Here is a 22026-nt window from a genome sequence, read left to right as displayed (position 1 = left end):
ACTTTTTAGACGAGGGTTGTCAAACAAATTTTGCTCGGGGGCCACATTTGGTGATCACTGAGGTCCGGATAGCCGCAGTGAAAATTGGTTATAGAATTGGTTATAGAGTATTGCTTCGACATCAAAATCTGTAGAGGAAAAAAAACATTCACTTTTTGCAACTTTTAATACGTCCTGACTAACTTTTGTTTCTGTCTTTGAGTGATGGACACAGTGAAGCAATTATATACATGTAGGTCCATTTATCATTTCTACACAGTTTTGATGTGGCTTTAGGCCATGATTGACACCCCAATTCTTGTCAAATCAAGTCTTATGTCATTTGTGCCGAATACAACGGGTGTAGACTTACCATGAAATGCTTACAAGCCCTTTTCCAACAATGCCGAATTAAAAAAAATAAAGTTTTATCATAATTTAAAAAAAAAGGAAATAGTAGCACAATACAATAACAAGACTATAGACAAGTAGTACCGGTACCGAGTCAATGTGCAGGGGTATGAGGTAGTTGAGATAATATGTACATGTAGGTCTGGGTAAAAGTGACTTGGCAACTAGGATAAATAATAAACAGCGTAGCAGTCGTGTGTGTGTGTGTGTGTGTGTGTTGGAGTATCAGTGTAGAATGTGTGGGTAGAGTCCAGTGAGTGTGCATAGAGCCAGTGCAAGAGAGTCCGTGCAAATGAAGTCTAACCTCTACACGCAAATTTTATTTAGGTTGTTTTGATATTTACTGTATTTAGAAAAATGTAGGTATTAGTGAACCAGTTTGACTTGTTTCACTAAGCTAGGCTCTCCGAGAAGGTGACCAAATCAACATGTTCAATGATACTCTATCTCTTTACTCTTGTCGTTATCTTTCTGCTGATTTCAGTGGACCCATGTGGAACTCTTAAGACCACTCCCCTCTACGCTCGTCTTCCATTACTAATGTGTCTTTATGGTTTTACTCCTCGGGGGGGGGTGTGTGTATATATTCATGTAGTATGGATTTCTGGCTTCTTTTTGAAATGACAACCCAGATAGAAATGGACTTTGAATGTTTGCTCCTTTCCTTCAACCTACTACATGTTTCATTCTGAGAAAAGGGACACTTTGAGGCTCATTTGATATGAGTGCTGTCTCCATGGTGAAGAGGTTCACAGGACTGAGATTAAATCATCACACTAGACTGCTCACAGTCTGCTTGGTTGTCTGCAGTAAAATGGTGCATTATTTATCAGGCCTTGAGTTCTACGCTGCATGGTGGGAGAAGCTCACAGTCCATATGAATATCACCGTTAATGACACATGACCTAACTTTGTATGCTAACAGTGGTGCCCCCAGCTGGCATTCCAAGGTACTGTCTTCATATGACTGCACTTCCCAAGGCTGAAGATGAGACTGAAAATGACTTGTATTGAGAGAGATTGTTATAATAGATTAATGGGCTCATCAGTGTTTTTACTATGTAAGCAGCAACAACCCATCCATCACAACACACACAGGGTTGGAGTAATGGATTACATGTTACTGAACAAAAAATCTCATCCGTTACGTTACCAGAAAAAATATTGTCATCAAATGACATATTCCATAGATGGTTCAGAAAGGCTGTTTGAGGGGGAAAATATTTGACGCCTTTCTCTTTTCTGAATGACATTCAAATCAGCAAAGTTTAACATTTGTTTCCCGCCTGAATAAGTCTGACCAGGTCAGAGACCACTATTACACACCAAATGGAAAAGAGCAGGAATAAGCATTTTGTAGGCTACAGTCCAAGCTATGTCTTCCAATGGTGTGACTGCTGTTGGCATCCAAAGATTATTCAACTTGAACAAACGCTTGGAGGTGAGGACAAAAGCAGTGGTGTAGCCTATGGACGGGGCGATACGGACATCACATATTATAGATGTCTACATGGCGTTGATGTGAATCACACTGCTGCTATTTGTGCCTTATATATTGTTTTGGTTGTGGATGGCTGTTCAAAAATGCATTTAACCCAATGGCTGAGTTGAAGTGGGGCTTTTATTGCTCAATCTAATTGTGCTGATTCAGAAAAATGCCCATAGGCCTAACGGACACATGCTGAAACTCACACAAAAAACACAAAAACTGCTGCAAATTATTGAGATATCCAAGTGTCGCCAAAACAAAACTTTAAAAATAAGCCTAAAGCGAATGCAGCATATGGTATATATTTTTCAAATGCAAATAGCACTTTTCGGTAGTGTTCGAAGCATGCCATTCCATGAGAGAAGCATTTTTAAACTCAAAGTAATGGCCCCAATCAGTTCTTCATGACAGCAAAATCATAAACAACAGAGTAGGCTAGTAAATCCTTAACTTTTGGGTTATGCTCGGGTAAATTAAGTTGGTTAATCTATATTTCCAAGTCCTATTCTTGAAGATCAAGGTGTATTAAATGAATTGGGATGACTGGAAATCTGAGATGTTGGTTTTTAATGTAAAGATATATAGCCTAATCATGTCTAGTAGAAAGCAATGGGTTAGAAGAAGCCTACATAACCAAGCCATACAGTAAAATGCAACATCCATTTATGGCCAGCTATGTAAACTCTAACATTGATTTATCCTGTAATAGATTTAAATTAACAATAATATAATAATATTCATGTTTTATCTTCTAATGCCTCTTAAAGGGCAAGTAATCTAAAAGTAACAAAGTAATCAGATTACCTTACTGAGTTTGTACTCCAAAAATGATGTTACTTATTTACCATTTTGAACAGGTAACTAATGGATTACATTTAGAAAATAACCTACCCTACACACACACACTCACTCACTCTTCTATAGCAACTCAAGGTTGATTACTATTGTAATTTAACATGTTTTTCCATAATACAAATGCTACTTAGATTTGTACAATGTAATACTCCGGGTCGAACAACAAAACCTATAGATATCAGAACCCATGATGATTAGTCAATGTCCCTGCAGAGTCCCTTTAACTGGTCTGCCTTTGCGGACACCGACAAACTATAGCCTACAGTATTTTGTCAGCTGTGGGAAAACGGGATTGACATATTCTTGAGCATATCACTGGTGCCATTTGCGCACTCTCAGTAATACACCCTTGCGGGTAGCATCTGGCAGGCTATACTTTGTTCACTTGTAAACGAAGGTTACATGTATTCGGGAATGTGGTTTATATGAGTGCGAGGCTCTGCGAGCTGCTAAACCCTGCCTCATTCTCGCGCTACAGCCCAGTCTGCAGAGCGACACGGACTGGAGAACAAACTCCCTTTCTCTCAATACAACGGATTTATACTCTTGACGATTCGCGTTGCAGTAGGCGACGAGGGCTCACCATCCTCTGCTGTACGGACTGTAAACAATGTTTCTCTTGCAGTATAGAGGTAAGGTCTAACGTGTGTTAATTTTGATACAGTATTACATTATACCAGCTCTTGTCTGCTCCTCTCGCTCTGTTATGTCCGTGGAGGTTTGCCGAATTCTGTATGACCGTTATCTCAATCGTATAATGAATGAATGCACGTTGTTAAAGACGAATTTCGAGGAGGACTAGGTATTTGATTACTGCAGGTCCATTTAAGTATATTACTGACGGAAGCAACATGCGAACATCTTAACGACCGTGACCAAGCTGAGGTCTTTGCGTCACTTTGTTATACCTGCTGTTCACGAGCCTAGTCGATTTGATGAGACAAAGACTACTCCTCGTTAACGTTTTTATTCACACATTGATGTTTGCTAGATTTAAATTGTGTAACCCTTCTTGTAGAATGTCTTATTGATTTCATTTAGCTTATTTTGTACAATGCATTTTGAGTAAAGTTGACAAGCGTCCTCCCAAATGCTCTTTATCTTTGGAACTGTTCTGAAATATAACACTGGTCAGTTCCGTTATTGTTTTTCCCGAAGACTGTTTTCTTGTTTCATTTAGTTAATGACCATGATTGATTTTTAGATCTGTCTTGAAAATAATACGTCACCAGTAGCGAACTGAAAATAGGCTACGGGCTTCATCTCATCTGTTTTTGAGAATATGCCGTTGTGCGAAAAAGTCATTCAAATATTATGGTGAGCACGTGCACTTTGCACTGGTTTTGCACACTGGCTTCATTCAGATTTCTTACTCATTTATTCACTTATTTACTCATGATACATAAATAGCTGCTGCTAAATGGAACGTTTTCCACAGTCAGTGTAATGACAGGAGACGTAAATTGAGCCTTCAAATTAACCTGCTTACTCTGCTTCACTCTTGCTTCTGACTCTGCTTCTTTAGACTTTTTAGCCTCTGCTGTTTCTGACCATGGAGAATTTACTCCATCTCTCAGAGCCATCCAATGTTGGGTAAGTGTTCGTAATTGCCGAGTTCCCTGGGACCATCAATTCGCATACAGTACGAATGCTGAAAAGGCTATAAACACAACACAGCCTATGTGTTTTCTGTAGGGGAATGATGCTGATGCTGTGCATTAAGTATGAGTTTAGCTTTCTCCCCTAAGTAATTGACTTCACATGACATAAGCAATATTTTCTTTCTCTGTGCCATACTTTCATTTCAGCTATGGTGACAAAATGGCTCTGGAATATTGCATACTTGCTCCCACTTTTCTTTCCATGGCCAGGGGCACAAACAGCTAGTGAGCATCTGAGTGAATCAAGGTTGATTGCTCGCTTTCAACAGGGCTGACCATGATGAAGAAAAGGTCCACCATGCACTCTGACAGACATTTACCTTCATACTGTACAGCTCCCCACTGATCAATGGAGAGGGTGTCTGCAGATTCCTCATAATGGAGGGAGAAGGAGAGAAATGGAGGGAGCAATATAGATTTGAGGAGCAATGTTTCAGAAGGATCTTTGAGATTTGAGTTCACTGTGGCCCCAGGATAATGGTGCTGTGGAATAAATTAGGGGAATACTGAATGCAGAGAGAAACCTTGTAAAATTAGGACATTTGGTAGCTTTGGAAAATTGTCCTTTTTTAAATGGAGACGGAGGTTCAGTTTTGCTCACAATTCAGCAGAAAGTGGAGCCATGGCTTTGGGGAAAGAGAATTGGCATAATGTAATATGAGTCAGAGATGAGGAAAGCATTTTCTCTGTGGATACCTCTGGCAGTCTTTTGGAACAGGGGTTTCAGGGCTGTACACTGCTGAAGGGGTGTAAAGCACAGATCTGCTAACCTTGTTATGGTTCCTTCAGGAGGGCTTAGAGGCCCCAAAAAGAGATGGGCTCTTTCAGGGTTACTGAAATCCCAGATACTGACTGAGTTGCTATAGATACAAGCCTCATTCCCTGTCATATTTCAGGCCGGATATGTGGCTACTGGCTATTTGCTAGTTTTTGCCCCCATGTTGTAGAGCGAGTAGTAGGATTAATGGTCTTGCCCCACTGCAAGTAGCTGTTCCAGCTACTCTATTTGGTCCCTTAGGAGTCTCTACCAGATGCATCTCAGAGAGGTGGGTATCCCCTCTAGAAAGAACCCCCAGCTCTACTCAGTAATCATATCAGCGTTCCATCAAATCAGTGACCATTGTTTTAATGATTGTCAGAAGCAATTCCTCCTCTTTCCACCAACATCTTTATTCTATTTCCCCTAACTTCCATCTCAGCCTGATAATGGACACAGAGTGAACCCCTAACTAGAGAAGCTTTTAAACTGGCATTCCCCCCTAAGGTCAAGACTTTTTAAAGTGTTTTAGGCTGATGAATCTCTCTCTGCCCTTAAGACTTTGAGAGATCGTGTTTGGTCTTAGAAAACTGGTCAAGTTGATTATTTAATTGCAAAGTAATGCATTTTTATTGTTGTCTGAATTTTTATTTGACATACTATTCAACTGTAATTACATCAAATTGATTACGTTGACCAACATTTAACCTCTTTTAGGGGGTAGGCTAGTCAAGCGAGATAGTACTCTGTCTGAATTTGTTTATATTACTGATCAGAAAGTCTGAGCATAGGGATTTACCATAATTCCAATACTTCCCTGATCCAAAGCTCATTTGAATGCACCCGGCCTCCTATATTAGAAAGCAAATAATATACACTGCTCAAAAAAATAAAGGGAACACTGAAACAACACAATGTAACTCCATGTCAATCACACTTCTGTGAAATCAAACTGTCCACTTAGGAAGCAACACTGATTGACAATAAATTTCACATGCTGTTGTGCAAATGGAAGACAACAGGTGGAAATTATAGGCAATTAGCAAGACACCCCCAATAAAGGAGTGGTTCTGCAGGTGGTGACCACAGACCACTTCTCAGTTCCTATGCTTCCTGGCTGATGTTTTGGTCACTTTTGAATGCTGGCGGTGCTTTCACTCTAGTGGTAGCATGAGACTGAGTCTACAACCCACACAAGTGGCTCAGGTAGTGCAGCTCATCCAGGATGGCACATCAATGCGAGCTGTGGCAAGGTTTGCTGTGTCTGTCAGCGTAGTGTCCAGAGCATGGAGGCGCTACCAGGAGACAGGCCAGTACATCAGGAGACGTAGAGGAGGCCGTAGGAGGGCAACAACCTAGCAGCAGGACCGCTGCCTCCGCCTTTGTGCAAGGAGGAGCATGAGGAGCACTGCCAGAGCCCTGCAAAATGACCTCCAGCAGGCCACAAATGTGCATGTGTCTGCTCAAACGGTCAGAAACAGACTCCATGAGGGTGGTATGAGGGCCCGACGTCCACAGGTGGGGGTTGTGCTTACAGCCCAACACCGTGCAGGACGTTTGGCATTTGCCAGAAAACACCAAGACAGAGTCTGGAGATGCCGTGGAGAACGTTCTGCTGCCTGCAACATCCTCCAGCATGACCGGTTTGGCGGTGGGTCAGTCATGGTGTGGGGTGGCATTTCTTTGGGGGGCCGCACAGCCCTCCATGTGCTCGCCAGAGGTAGCCTGACTGCCATTAGATACCGAGATGAGATCCTCAGATCCCTTGTGAGACCATATGCTGGTGTGGTTGTCCCTGGGTTCCTCCTAATGCAAGACAATGCTAGACCTCATGTGGCTGGAGTGTGTCAGCAGTTCCTGCAAGAGGAAGGCATTGATGCTATGGACTGGCCCACCCATTCCCCAAACCTGAATCCAATTGAGCACATCTGGGACATCATGTCTTGCTCCATCAACCAATGCCACGTTGCACCACAGACTGTCCAGGAGTTGGCGGATGCTTTAGTCCAGGTCTGGGAGGAGATCCCTCAGGAGACCATCCGCCACCTCATCAGAAGCATGCCCAGGCGTTGTAGGGAGGTCATACAGGCACGTGGAGGCCACACACACACTACTGAGCCTCATTTTGACTTGTTTTAAGGCCATTACATCAAAGTTGGATCAGCCTGTAGTGTGGTTTTCCACTTTCATTTTGAGTGTGACTCCAAATCCAGACCTCCATGGGTTGATAAATTTGATAATTGATATTAATTTATAATTTTTGTGTGATTTTGTTGTCAGCACATTTAAATATGTAAAGAAAAAAGTATTTAATAAGAATATTTCATTCATTCAGATCTAGGATGGGCTATTTTAGTGTTCCCTTTATTTTTTTGAGCAGTGTATAATAATAAGAATGCCTTTCCGCTGTTTTGCTGTAACTGAGTTTCTTGTTTTCATACCGCTCTCCTCACGGTGGACAGGTATGCAGATTTTCCACTTCTCCAGCTCTGTGGATTGGCTAATTGAAAGATGTGGTATCCAGGGCTGAGGAACGATGTAACTGTTCATTGCTAATGCAACAAACCCTGCTCTGTCCCTGATAAGGAGACACTCACTGTCTTGTGCCCTGCTGGGTAAGCGATCTGAGGACTATTTTTACACTGTTGTGCTTCCTGTCAGAGGAGGTGATGTTTAACTATGATGTGAGTAGTTACATATCTTCTCTGCCAGTTTCATGCTCCCAGTGGAAATGAGATTTAAATATGGAAACAATTAAAGTAAAATTCAATTTCAGCAGGTGCTGTTAAAGTAATGTTTGTTTTCTGATTTACTGGATTGAGTGTCATCTAACTACTGTGGAGATAGCATCACAGTCCTTGGACTACCCACCTACTGCTCAGTAGCCTACACTCAACATATCACAGTGAACTTATATGGCCTTCCAGAAACCATCATCAAAAGACCAATTTCCAAGCATCATAGCAGTTTCAAAGCACCCAATGGGAAAAATGTGTGTTGGTTTCAGTAATACGTTTTTACTGGACACTTCATTTGTTTTTCAAGTTCTTGTCTCGAGTGGTGCCAGACGTATATTATTGTGGTGATATCACCCATTGAGCCCTTCCCCATCTGTTGAGCCGATGTTGTAGATTTTGATGTAATAACGTAATTAAGATTCTATCAATGCCTTACCAGTCTTGCTTAATCTGTTGGTTGCTGGTGTAATAGTTGTTGTTTTACTTCCTTTGTTCCGATATCTGTGTCGGGTAGAAAACCCATCTGGGTCGACCTGATTGTTCAGCCTTGTGGGCCAGGCTATTCCAGATGAGCGATTCAGGAGAGAACTGGGTTTTTGTGTAACTGGAATTGGTTCAGTTGAAGGGTGTGTAGGAGTGTGTGGCAGTCAGATCCCTGAGAGCAGCAGCAGTCAGCCAGCCACTCGTCTGGTCTAAAGCAGTGGAGGGAGCGAGATGTCTGTCTGGGAAGGGAACGTCTCAGGATCAACTCTGGGCCTCTGTGGAGCACAAAAACCACCTGATTGAGGGAGGCCTCTGTACTCAAGCACTTTGAGCCCCAGATTTGGGCTCAGGTGTCTGCAGTAGGGTTAGTGGGATAGAGACGTATTGCTATTGAATAAGGCAGAATTGAGGCTGTATAGCTATAGTTTAAAACCTTACTGATGGTCTCACTGAGGAGGATGGAGGAAGAAGAACTTTTCACCAGGGAGGATCATCTTCTCTGCTCCAATGGAACCGCTCTGCATCTCTTTTAGGGTTGTAATGGTTCACCAATCCCATGGTTCGGTACTCATTGCGGTTTTGGGGTTGTGGTTCGGTTAACGTACAGCAGGAAAATTAAATGCCAACAGTAGTTAATTTTTGTTTATTTGGCAAAAGACACTAAACCCAAACACCCTATTTTTGGCACAGGTCCAGCTTCTGTGATGTTTTCTTTTGTGAACGGGATTATGTTTGGCCTCTTAAGTAGAGGTCTTCGCAGGTCTAAAAGTTTGATGTGTTCCGAAATGGACCTGTGGTTTTCCCACCCGGACCCTATATGCATACAATTATTTAATATACAGATAAACCTGTTTTGATCCAGACCTAGTCCAATCCGGGTGAGGGAAGCAGCAGAAAATTAACTTTGTAAGCTACCTTTTTTATTAACTAGAGCTGATAAAGCTTGAGGGAGAGTTGCCACTCTAGCAGGCGGATGGGCCTTGCATTGTCAACTCGGAGATATTATAGAAAGGAGGAGTTTGGAATCCCATTGGGCAATGAATGTAGAAATGTACAATGCCCTACACGGCAGACTGTCGACCAATCACTTCACATTGTCATCCTCCATCACACGGTTTCTAAGCTAATCAACACGCAACCTTTCTCAAAGTCTGGGTACGAGTTAAGAAACCTGCCTATTTTCCTCAAAGTATCTCATCTCTGGAAAATGTTGTAGTATTGTAATTCTTGTTGACAAAATTCATGCTTATGTTGGGTTTTTGATCTAGCACCCAATTGACTCCCATGCACTCCTTGAAGGAGAGCTCTCTTTGTATCAGAATCTCCCAGAATGCACCACACACAGTCCATTGACGATTCATGGGCAATGTACACAATGGGCGTTAATACAATTCTAAGGAAGTTTCTCCTCAAATGTACAGTGCCTTCAAATATTCAAACCCCTTGACTTATTCCACATCTTGTTGTTACAGCCTGAATTCAAAATGGATTAAATACGCCAAAATTACACCCCTGAGTCAATACTTTGTAGAAGCACCTTTGGCAACAATTACAGCTGAGTCTTTCTGTTTCAGTCTAAGAGCATTCCACACCTGGATTGTGCATCATTTGTCCATTATTCTTTTAAAAAATTCTTCAAGCTCTGACAAATTAGTTTTTTGTTCATTACTAGAATGCTTTGTTCATTCACCTTTTTAAGTCAAAACTGTGACTCGGCCACTCAGGAACATTCACCGTCTTCTTGGTAAGCAACTCCAGTATAGATTTGGTCTTGTGTTTTAGGTTATTGTCATGCTGAAAGGTGAATTCATCTCCCAGTGTGTGGTAGAAAGCAGACTAAACCAGGTTTTCCTCTAGGATTTGCCTGTGCTCAGCTCCATTCTGTTTCTTTCTTATCTTGGAAAAACTCCCCAGTCCTTAACGATTACAAGCATACCCATAACATCATGCAGCCACCACTCTGCTTGAAAATATGGGTAGTGGTACTCAGTAATGTGTTGTATTGGATTTGCCCCAAACATAACACGTTGTATTCAGGACAAGAAGTGAATTGATTTGCCACTTTCTATGCAGCATTACTTTAGTGCCTTGTTGCAAACTGGATGCATGTTTTGGAATGTTTTTATTCTGCACTGGCTTCTTTTTCAGTGGTCTCTCCAGAGATAAAGTGAACCCAAGTTTTTGTTGTTGCTCATGCACTTTTTCCCTTCCCAACACTGCCAGGAAAAACAATTTGAAGTAGCACAGCATGTCATGATGGATCACCAGAGGGGTGCAAGACACTACATCTCTGAGTGCGCCTGTGTATCCGCCACTGACTCTGAGAAGGTACCTGCAACTGCTCAGATCATAGGGGGAAAAAATCACCTATTCTTTACCAATGTCTCATTGGATGAGTAATTTGCAACCAATTCACATTTTCACAAAGGTTGCATTTTGTATGAGTATTATCTGTTTGACGAATGACGAATTGCTATAATTATGCATGCTCATTTAGTAGTGAGTAATATATTGTGGAGCATAGCACAGATTTAAAGGCCAAGTGCAGTCAAATAGATGTTCCTGTGTGTTATGTATATTTCCACACTGTGGTTGGAATGATACAGTGAAATTGATTCCCTGGAATTTCAGCCTGTTTTGGTTGGATGGAGTTTTGGCCTTCCATGGTGACATCAGCAGGTGGTAAAATAGTCAATAGACCAAAAAGAAAGTGGCTTCCAAACGTCTTTGCCAATAACAGCTAGTTTTCAGTTTCCCCTCCCCACTTAGACCACTCAGACAGTCCTAGCAAAATTGCTTAAGAAAGTGCTCTTTGCTCAGAAGTTATTTTTGTTTCTTTTTGACCATTTTAATTTAAATTAATCACAATAAGGTACTTAATTCTGAGAAATTATTTAATATCGAGTTAGAAATGGCTGCATTGTACCTTTTTAATTCTCTTGACCTCTTCTTGTCTCATCACATTGACATGTTGAGCAAGGAGGAAGCTGAGGTTGTGGTTCAGTGGTTAGGTCCAGGGAACTGAGTTGTCCACTGAGATTGCCTGTCTGGAAAGCAGCCATCATTCTACAGTAATAGAGATGGAGAGCCTAGATCTCCATCGCCCCTGGTTTAGAAGGGAGAAAAAGCTCTCAGAAAAAAAATGTAAAGTAATGAAAAACAAAATGGCACCGGAAAAATGGCTGCATCATGAACCAGAATGCGTTATTAATAGAATAGCAGAGACGCTCTCAGGATGTGTTCAGTCTACAGGGGTGTTGTGGCATTGAATGAAGGACATCTTGCGCTCTTTATTTTCCTTTGGGAAATCATTTGTCTCCATCAACTGTTAGCAAACAGGACTTAGAACACATTTACATCAAAGGTTCTTACATCACTGCTCTGTGAATGTTCAGACGAGAGTGAACCACAGAACTCTAGTGCCCGGTAGTTTTCCATTTGCTTCAGAAGGTATTTGTGTTGAATCTTATATGGCGTTAACACACACACACACACACACACACGTCTACCTACCGCCACTGTGAAGGGTCTTTCATGAACCTTGAAAAAGTCCAAATTCATACATTTGGAGAAGCAATGAAGGCCTCTGTGTTTGATTGAAGGGAACAGGAGCTCAATGTAAGGCCTGTACTTGCCTGTTTACTGCACCCAGCTCGGTTAATAATGGGCTGCCTTTACTGAACACATTTTTACAGACTAACGTTTGTTCAGCTACTTTTTTCTCTTCTTGAAGAATGAGAGGTCAGCATATATGGGGAAGTGATGCAACACAAGTAAAACTTTTCAAGGGATGAGATACAGTATGTCGCTTTCATTTGGTTGCCTGGTTTATTGTCATTTCTATTTTAGACCAGTGAAATGCATGTTGAGGTCAGCAGGATGCTTGAGGTCAAGTTCGGACCTCCCCTGGCCTGTTTCTGACTGAAGAATTGAGCCGAGGACTACTCTTTAGTTAACAACCAGTCTGTTCATGTCTCTTACCATTTGTAGCCACTTGTGCAATATTGTAGATATACAACATTTGAGCTTAGGACAGCTCATTATTTTAGTTCTAAAATGTAATCTCTCCATTTATGAGGGCTAGATGTAATCTGTTCTGCACAATACATACTCTAACTCCATTTCGTTTGTAGAAAACTACCGGCGAAGTTCTAATATCTTTGTCGTCGTTAGTGGGTCAATCTCTCCACATTTATTAATTGCAGATTGAACGTTTTGGTTTTGCATTTGTTTAGCTTGTGTACTCTGTCTAGTTCACAACTGACATTTGTTTACCTGTATACAACGCTCAATACCGTTCTCATTGCTATGTCATCATTAGTTCAACCTCACTTTTAGTTGATCTTTTGTGGTCCTAGTACTGTTTTGAAAACTGGTATTTCTTCAGAAAGCCTAACAGGAGTTTTCTGAAAAGCTGTGATGTGGAGTCCCTTTCTTTGTGTTGTATCTGTTAGGCCAGTGGTTCCCAACTCCGGTCCTCGAGTATCCCCAACAACACACATTTTAGGAGGATCTTCTTGGGGTGCTGTACTGAGGGGTTTTTAGGAGGATCCTCCTGGGGTGCTGTACTAAGGGGTTTTAGGAGGATCCTCCTGCGGTGCTGTACTGAGTGGTTTTAGGAGGATCCTCCTGGAGGATTTCCGGGGTTCTGCTGTTCTCTGTGGAGGTTAAAGCGCGCCGGACAGATGCTGACAACCACGGCACTGAACACAGCCATTACAGAGGGAAGGTAATTGGATCCACAAATCAGCTGACGGCTCCAGGTTTATAGTGGCCCCACGGCTTTATGGGCTGTATTTCAGGGCCTGGTGGGGGAGGCTGTCGGGCGTTTTGATGTATTGGGGGGCCTCAGAGCTGTTAGAGGAAACGTTGCTTGTTATGAATGAACCACACTGGAACTCAACCCAACGAATCAAGCTCTACTCTTCATCTGTCAATGACAGAGCACATGCCCTCTATGCAAACTAAGTCTTCCTATTAGAAGTGTTTGGCTAATCTGGAATGAGGAGGCAGTTTTAGTTCCTGTATTTCTCTCAGATTCTCTAGTTTGTAGGCCTACTTCAAATGCTGGTTCATTTTGGAACACTGTCACTTCAACTGAACTGAAAGTGATTCGTATGTTTCCAGGACATGAATTGCCTTGAAAGTCTTGACCTTTATAAGGAGTGAAGACGAGTTCTGTAAGCTTGTAACAGAGAGGTGGACCGTGTTTTAGTCATCTGTTACACCTTCCTTCCCTCTGGACTGAAAGAAGAGGTCTGAAGCAGCTCAGTGGGAGAGGATCAGCTTATCTCTACCTCTCTGCTCCTCTCCTCTCTGAACCCCTATATTTTTGCCATTCACTCCCTATTTCCTTCTCTTCTTTGTTTGCAACTCATGTCTCTATAAACCTCTTCTGGTGTGTCTGTTTCCTTCTCTTTTAATGAAGGCTTTTATTTCCAGCTAATAGAAATATGAGTCTTCCAGAGTCATGGACAGGTTACTGGGGAAAAGTGCATTGGCTGGGTGAAAAGCCAAAGAACATCGCTGTACATTTTTCCAGAACTCTTTTCTGCTACCTCAGTCTCTGATAAGAGCAACAAATGAACGTTCTTTGAACCTCACTCCCCATCTCCCTCTCTCTTTTAACGCCCCCAATAGTACAAGACAGTAGTCAGTGAGGCAGAGAACAGTGAGGATTAATTGTTTTCTGTAGGTACAGAGAGCATCAGCAGCGGTCTGCTTATTTTGGGCCCCGGTGAGCCTCCATATGCTGGATGAAATCTGTTCCTCCTCTCCTGGCTTGTTAGCTTTAGCGTGTTAGCGTGCTCACTGACCAGCAGCTGCAGTGAGACAAGACAGGACTGGGCCACTCTCCAGGAGTACCACAGAGCAGTGCAGCTCAGCCCAGCCAGCAGAACCAACAGGCAACCCCCAGTTCCCATATCACACCCCCACAACCTAATGAATCGTTCTGGGAACCTTTAACAGACCCCATTCTGTTTGCCCGGAGGCAGCAGAGCCACCAGGCAGCCCTTCAGCATCCTGGGCCGTTAGTCTCTGCTGTGGAGCCGTTGTCTGAAATAGCCTTTGACTATCTCTGAGACACAGAGCCCTGAAGAGTCGTCCTCTCTTATCATTAAAGGAAAATCACTGCTCTAAAGATGGACTCCCCAGACCCTTGTTTTAGAATGATTCTGTTTTAATGCAGGTCTTTATTTTTACTTTTCCTGTGAAATATATTGGCACCCTTTCACTTTTTTATTAAATTGTTTTCCTATTTTCAAATCATTTAAAATTTAAAACAACCTTTTGGTCTTCACAGCATATTGGATTTTCAACATTGCAGAACCATGTTTATTTTTGTAAACTTAAGTTTATAATTTAAATTTAGAAAATTATTTTATTTGCCTTTATTTAACTAGGCAAGTCAGTTAAGACCTAAATTATTGGCACCCTGAAGCTAGTACTTGCTTGCACAACCTTTGGCCAAGGTAACACATGCTTCTTGTAGCCATCAATGAGCTTTCTGCACCTTTTCTACTGGCAATTTGGCCCACTCTTCACCAGCCAAACTGCTCTAATTCCTCAATATTTGTGTGGTGCCCTCCACCAACTGCTGTTTTCAGCTCTCACTATTGCTTATGGATGTGATTCAGATCTGGACTCTTCGCTGGCAGAACAGTCCAGAGTTTTTTTCTTGAAGCATTCCCTTGTGCTTTTGATGTGTTCTTGGGGTTGTCCTCCTGCTGGAAGACCCATAACCTTCAACAGAGACTCTTTTTGGACACTGGGTTGAACATTGCACTCCACAACACCTTGATAATCTGCTGTTTTCATGATGTCTTGCACACATTTGTGGGCCAATTAAGCCTGGCTCGCAGTCGGCATTCCAATTCATCCCAAAGTTGTTTAATGGGGTTGAGGTCATGGCTCTGTGCAGGCCAGTCAAGTTCTTCCACACCGATCTCAACAAAACATTTTTGTATAGACCTCGCTTTGTCATGCTGAAACAAGAAAGGGCCTACACCAAACTGTTGCCAGAGACGTTAGGAAGCACAGAATCATCTACAATGTCATTGTATGCTTTCGCGATAATATTTCCCTTCACTGGAACTAAGGGGCTTAGCCCGAACCATTAAAAAAACATCCCAGACCCTTATTCCTCATCCACCAAACTTTACATTTGGCTCTATGCATTGAGGCAGGAAGCGTTTGCTCCTGGCACCTGCCAAACCCAGATTTGTTCGTCAGACTGTCAGATGGTGAAGCGTGATTCATCACTCCAGAGAATGCCTTTCCACTGCTCCAGAGTCCAATGGCGGTGAGCTTTACTCCACTCCAGTTGATGCTTCTCATTGCGCATGGTGATCTTAGGCTTGTCTACGGCTACTCGGCCATGGTAACCCATTTCATAAAGCTTCTGACGAACACTTCTTGTGCTGACATTGCTTCCAGAAGCAGTTTGGAACTCGGTTGTAAGTGTTGCAACCGAGGACTGATGATTTTTACCCGCTACGCGCTTCAGCACTTGGCGGTCCCGTTCTGACAGCTTGTGAGGCCTACCACTTTGCGGCTGAGCCATTGTTGCTCCTAGACATTTCCATTTTACAATAACAGCACTTACAGTTGACCAGAGCAGAAATTTGACAAACTGGTTTGTTGGACACGTGACATCCTTTGATAGTACCACGTTAAGTCACTGCGCTCTTCAGTGAGGCTATTTTACTGCCAAGGTATGTCTATTGAGATTGCATGGCTGTGCGTGATTTTATGCACCTGTCAGCAATGGATGTGGCTGAAGTAACCGTATCCACTAATTCGAAGGGGTGTCCACATAATTTTGCATATATAGCTTACCTTAATAGAAATTTACTCATTGAAAGTCACCGAGTAAAATACTACTTGAGCAGAAGTTTTAAAGTATAAATCATTTCAAATTCCTTATTTTGCAAACCAGACAGCAGTCTTTAAAAACGTTACATTTACGGATAGCCATGGGCGCAATCAACACAGCCATAATTTACAAAGTATTTGTGTTTCGTGAGTCAGCCAGATCAGAGGCTGTAGGGATGACCAGGGATGTAATCTTGATAATTGCCTGAATTGGAAAATGTTCCTAACCTGCTAAGCATTCAAAATGTAACGAGTAATTTTGGGTGTCAGGGAAAATGTATGGTAAAATTATAGTTTCTTTAGGAATGTAGTGGAGTACAAGTAAAAGTTGTCAAATATAAATAAAGTACAGATACCCCAAAAAATTACTTAGTAGTTCAAAGTATTTTTACTTAGTTACTTTACACCATGGGCGTTACCTCATACTCTGGCCTACTATCTTTGCTGGCTAACAGCTATATAATAAATGTCCCTGAAGGCCACTGTAGCGTGACGGTGCTAATTTAAAGGGTAAACAGCAGAGAAAGAGCCTGACTGATGGAGACGGGTGGCAAAGTCTGTCTGAGACTGGTGATGACACTGGGGGGCACGGAGCCATCTGATTGGAGAGATGTAGGATGCTGATGAAAAAACAAAGCAACCCCTAATTCTAGCAGGATTTGCTCCATAAAGAGGGTCAAGCAATCTCTGTTCATACAAATTAATCCTCCATCTCACTCAACTTTACAGTTTTATAGCAGAGTTCTTAGGTCTTGATTATATCCCTCAGCCATAACTGAACTTTGTGCATTACAATATGGTAGGCCCAGTTGAATTTAGACCCGGTAGGCCCGGTTGAATGTAGGCCCGGTTGAATGTAGGCCCGGTTGAATGTAGGCCCGGTTGAATGTAGGCCCGGTTGAATGTAGGCCCGGGTGAGTGTAGGCCCGGGTGAGTGTAGGCCCGGGTGAGTGTAGGCCCGGGTGAGTGTAGGCCCGGGTGAGTGTAGGCCCGGGTGAGTGTAGGCCCGGGTGAGTGTAGGCCCGGGTTGAAGGTAAGGCCGAGTTGAAGGTAGGCCCTGTTGAATGACTTAATCACATACAGATCCACCAGTTAAACATAACAATGATGCTGCTTTCAGCTCACAACAGATCAATGTGCTCATTAGATCTACTTTGGTCTTAACAGGAGCCATAGAGATCAGTAGTCTATATCTTAACGTCTTGACTATGAAGCACATGCTTGCTACAAGATCTAAGGTTATCCAGTGATTTGTTTTATTAGTAGTATACCTATTAGCAGTTATACAACATTTTCTGTTAATGTTCGTTTTTTTCAGTGATTAGACAGTTTCTATATTCTTATTACTAGGTATTTTGTTTTTAAATTTGGACCCTCTTGGGCTCCAGAGTGGCTCGGCGGTCTAAGGTACAGCATCTCAGTGCTAGAGGCATCACTACAGACCCTGGTTCCATTCTAGGCTGTATCACAACCGGCTGTGATTGGGAGTCCCATAGTGCGGCGCACAATTGGCCCAGTGTCATCCGGCTTAGGTTTTGGCTGGGGTAGGCCGTCACTGCAAATAAGAATTTGTTCTCAACTGACTTGCCTAGTTAAACAAACAAAAAAACAAGATGTGCAGTTAAAGAGATTTTATGTTGCAACATTTCAAATAAATTCCCTTTCTTGGTCAGTAAGTAAAAAATATACACTAATGCTATACACTAAGATTTTCTTTCTTTCAATGCAATGGTTTTCTTGTAAGAATTAGGCCTCGATAATATCAAATGAAATCAAAGTATATTTGTCACGTGCGCCGAATACAACAGGTGTAGTAGATCTTACACTGAAATGCTTACTTCCAGGCACCAATAGTGCAAAAAAGGTATTAAGTGAACAATAGTTAGGTAAAGAAATAAAATAGTAAAAAGACAGTGAATAATAATAGTAGCGAGGCTACATACAGACACCGGTTAGTCAGGCTGATTGAGGTAGTATGTACATGAAGATATGACTATGCATATATGATGAACAGAGTGGTAGTAGCGTAAAAGAGGGGTTGGTGGGTGGCGGGACACAATGAAGATAGCCCGGTTAGCCAATGTGCAGGAGCACTAGTTGGTCAGCCCAATTGAGGTAGTATGTACATGAATGTATAGTTAAAGTGACTATACATATATGATAAACAGAGAGTAGCAGCAGCGTAAAAGAGGGGTTGGGGGGAACACAATGCAAATAGTCCAGGTAGCCATTTGATTACCTGTTCAGGAGTCTTATGGCTTGGGGATAAAAACTGTTGAGTAGCCTTTCTGTCCTAGACTTAGCACTCCGGTACTGCTTGCCATGCGGTAGTAGAGAGAAAGATCTATGGCTGGGGTCTTTGACAATTTTTAGGGTCTTCCCCTGACACCGCCTGTTGTAGAGGTCAAGGATGACAGGCAGCTTAACTGTACTGGGCCGTATGCACTACCCTCTGTAATAGACCGATTATGATTTTTCAACACCGATACTGATTATTGGAGGGCCAAAAAAGCCGCTACCGATTAATCGGCCCAAACATATTTTTTTTTGTAATAATGACAATTACTACAATACTGAATTAACACTTATTTTAACTTAATATAAAACATCAATAAAATAAATTTAGCCTCAAATAAATAATAAAACATGTTCAATTTGGTTTAAATAATGCAAAAACAAAGTCTTGGAGAAGAAAGTAATGTGTGCCATGTAAAATATGTGCCCTGTAAAAAAGCTAACGTTTTAGTTCCTTGCTCAGAACATGAGAACATATGAAAGTTGGTGGTTCCTTTTAACATGACTTCAATATTCCAAGGTAAGAGGTTTTAGGTTGTAGTTGATATAGTATTTATAGGACGATTTCTCTCTATACAATTTGTATTTAATATACCTTTGACTATTGGATGTTCTTATAGGCACTATAGTATTGCCAGTGTAACAGTATAGCTTCCGTCCTTCTCCTCGCCCCTACCTGGGCTCGAACCAGGAATACATCGACAACAGCCACACTCGAAACATCGTTACCCATCGCTCCACAAAAGCCGCAGCCCTTGCAGCGCAAGGAGAATACCTACTCCAAATCTAAAAGCGAGTGAAGTTTGAAACGGTATTAGCGCACTCCCAGCTAACTAGCTAGCCATGTTACATTGGTTACACCAGCCATTAGGCTGATAGGCTTGAAGTCATAAACAGCGGTGTGCTTGCGAAGAGCTGCTGGCAAAATGCACGAAAGTGCTGTTTGAATGAATGATTACGGGCCTGCTGCTGCTCAGTCAGACTGCTCTATCAAATCAGACTTAATTATAACATAACACACAGAAATACGAGCCTTTGGTCATTAATATGATCGAATCCAGAAACTATCATTTCGAAAACATTTTTTTATTTCAGTGAAATACTCAACCGTTCGGTATTTTATCTTACGGATAGCATCCCTAAGTCTAAATATTCTTGTTACATTGCACAACCTTCAATGTATGTCATAATTACGTACAATTCTTGCAAATTAGTTCGCAATGAGCCAGGTAGCCCAAACTGTTGCATATACCCAGACTCAAAAAAATTACACAATTTCACCTGGTTAATATTGCCTGCTAAACTGGATTAGTAGTTATAACTAGTGATTATGATTGATTGTTTTTGATAAGATACGTTTAAGGCTAGCTAGCAACTTACCTTGGCTTTTACTGCATTTGCGTAACAGGCAGGCTACTCGTGGATGGCAATGGTTAGAGCGTTGGACTAGTTAACTGTGCGGTTGCAAGATTGGAACACCTGAGCTGACAAGGTGAAAATCTGTCGATCTGCCCCTGAACAAGTCAGTTAACCCACAGTTCCTTGGCAGTCATTGAAAATAATGTGTTCTTAACTGACTTGCCTAGTTAAATAAAAGGCATTAAAAAATATCTATATTTGTAATAATCGGAAATTGGCGCCCAAAAATACCGATTTCCGATTGATATGAAAACTTGAAATCGGCCCTAATTAATCGGCCACTCCGATTAATCGGTCGACCTCTACTCTGTAGTGCCTTGCGGTCGCTGTACCAGGCAGTGATGCAACCAGTCAATGTTGCAGCTGTATAACCTTTTGAGGTTAAAACTTTTTAGTTTCCTGAGGGGGAATAGGCTTTGTCGTGCCCTCCACGACTGTCTTGGTGTGTTTGCACCATGTTAGTTTGTTGTTGATGTGGACACCAAGGAATTTGAAGCTCTCAACCAGCTCCACTACAGCCCAGTCGAGGAGAATAGGGGCGTGCTTGGTCATCCTTTTCCTGCAGTCCACAATCATTTCCTTCGTCTTGGTTACGTTGAGGGATAGGTTGTTATTCTGGCACCACCCGGCCAGGTCTCTGACCTCCTCCCTATAGGCTGTCTCGTCGTTGTCGGTGATCAGGCCTACCACTGTCGTGTTTTCTGCAAACTTAATGATGGTGTTGGAGGCCATGCAGTCGTGGGTGAACAGGGAGTACAGGAGGGGACTGAGCACGCACCCCTGGGGAGCTCCAGTGTTGAGGATCAGCGTGGAACATGTGTTGCTACCTACCCTCACCACCTGGGGGCGGCCCGTCAGGAAGTCCAGGATCCAGTTGCACAGGGAGGTGTTTAGTCCCAGGATCCTTAGCTTAGTGATGAGCTTTGAGGATACTATGGTGTTGAACGCTGAGCTCTAGTCAATGAATAGCATTCTCACGCATGTTACTTTTGTCCTGGTGGGAAAGGGCAGTGTGGAGTGCAATCGAGATTGCATCATCTGTGGATCTGTTTGGGCAGTATGCAAATTGCAGTGGGTCTAGGGTTTCTGGGATAATGGTGTTGATGTGAGCCATGACCAGCCTTTCAGAGCACTTCATGGCTATGGATGTGAGTGCTACGGGTCTGTAGTCATTTAGGCAGGTTGCCTTTGTTCTTGGGCACAGGGACTATGGTGGTCTGCTTAAAACATGTTGGTATTACAGACTCAATCAGGGACATTTTGAAAATGTCAGTGAAGACTCCTGCCAGTTGGTCAGCACATGCCCTGAGCACACGTCCTGGTAATCCGTCTGGCCCCGAAGCCTTGTGTATGTTGACCTGTTTAAAGGTCTTACTCATGTCGGCTACAGAGAGCATGATCACACAGTCGTCCGGAACAGCTGATGCTCTCATGCATGCCTCAGTGTTGCTTGCCTCAAAGCGAGCATGGTCGCTCGTCTGGTAGGCTTGTGTCACTGGGCAGCTCGCGGCTGGGCTTCCCTTTGTTGTCTGTAATAGTTTGCAAACCCTTCCACATAAGGTGGGATTCGTAGCCGGTGTAGTATGATTCAGTCTTTGTCCTGTATAGACACTGCCTGTTTGATGGTTCGTCGTAGGGCATAGGCGGGATTTCTTGTAAGCTTCCGGGTTAAAGTCCTGCACCTTGAAAGCCGCAGCTAGACCCTTTAGGTCAGTGCGAATGTTGCCTGTAATCCATGGCTTTTGGTTGGGGTATGTTCGTACAGTCACTGTGGGGATGAAGTCCTCGATGCACTTTTTGATAAAGCCAGTGACTGATGTGGTGTACTTCTCAATGTCATCGGAAGAATCCAGGAACATGTTCCAGTCTGTGATCGCAAAACAGTCCTGTAGTTTAGCATTTGCTTCATCTGACCACTTTTTTTTATTGACCGATTAACTGGTACTCCATGCTTTAATTTTTGCTTGTAAGCAGGAATCAGGAGGATAGAATTGTGGTCAGATTTACCAAATGGAGGGTGAGCTTTGTACTCGTCTCTGTGTGTGGAGTACAGGTGATCTAGAT

The 22026-nt window shown here is 42.5% G+C and overlaps 1 protein-coding gene across 3 annotated transcripts in view; it reads left to right on the top strand.

The window, feature by feature from the left end:
- LOC112221104 (ecto-NOX disulfide-thiol exchanger 2) overlaps window positions 1-22026 on the top strand; it is a 302937-nt gene that overhangs the window by 92230 nt on the left and 188681 nt on the right. The window contains exon 1 of one of the 3 annotated variants that reach the window (XM_042303214.1): window positions 3203-3366. The exons of the other annotated variants lie outside the window; for them this stretch is intronic. Coding sequence (XP_042159148.1) covers window positions 3345-3366 — 22 coding nt within the window. The 5' untranslated portion in view covers window positions 3203-3344. Of the gene's footprint in view, window positions 1-3202; window positions 3367-22026 lie in introns of those variants that run through there. 3 annotated transcript variants of the gene reach the window in all.

The sequence above is a fragment of the Oncorhynchus tshawytscha genome, linkage group LG21 (assembly GCF_018296145.1).
Source record: "Oncorhynchus tshawytscha isolate Ot180627B linkage group LG21, Otsh_v2.0, whole genome shotgun sequence".
Taxonomy (NCBI): domain Eukaryota; kingdom Metazoa; phylum Chordata; class Actinopteri; order Salmoniformes; family Salmonidae; genus Oncorhynchus; species Oncorhynchus tshawytscha.
Note: the sequence above shows the minus strand (reverse complement) of the source record. Positions and strands in the feature narration are given on the sequence as shown.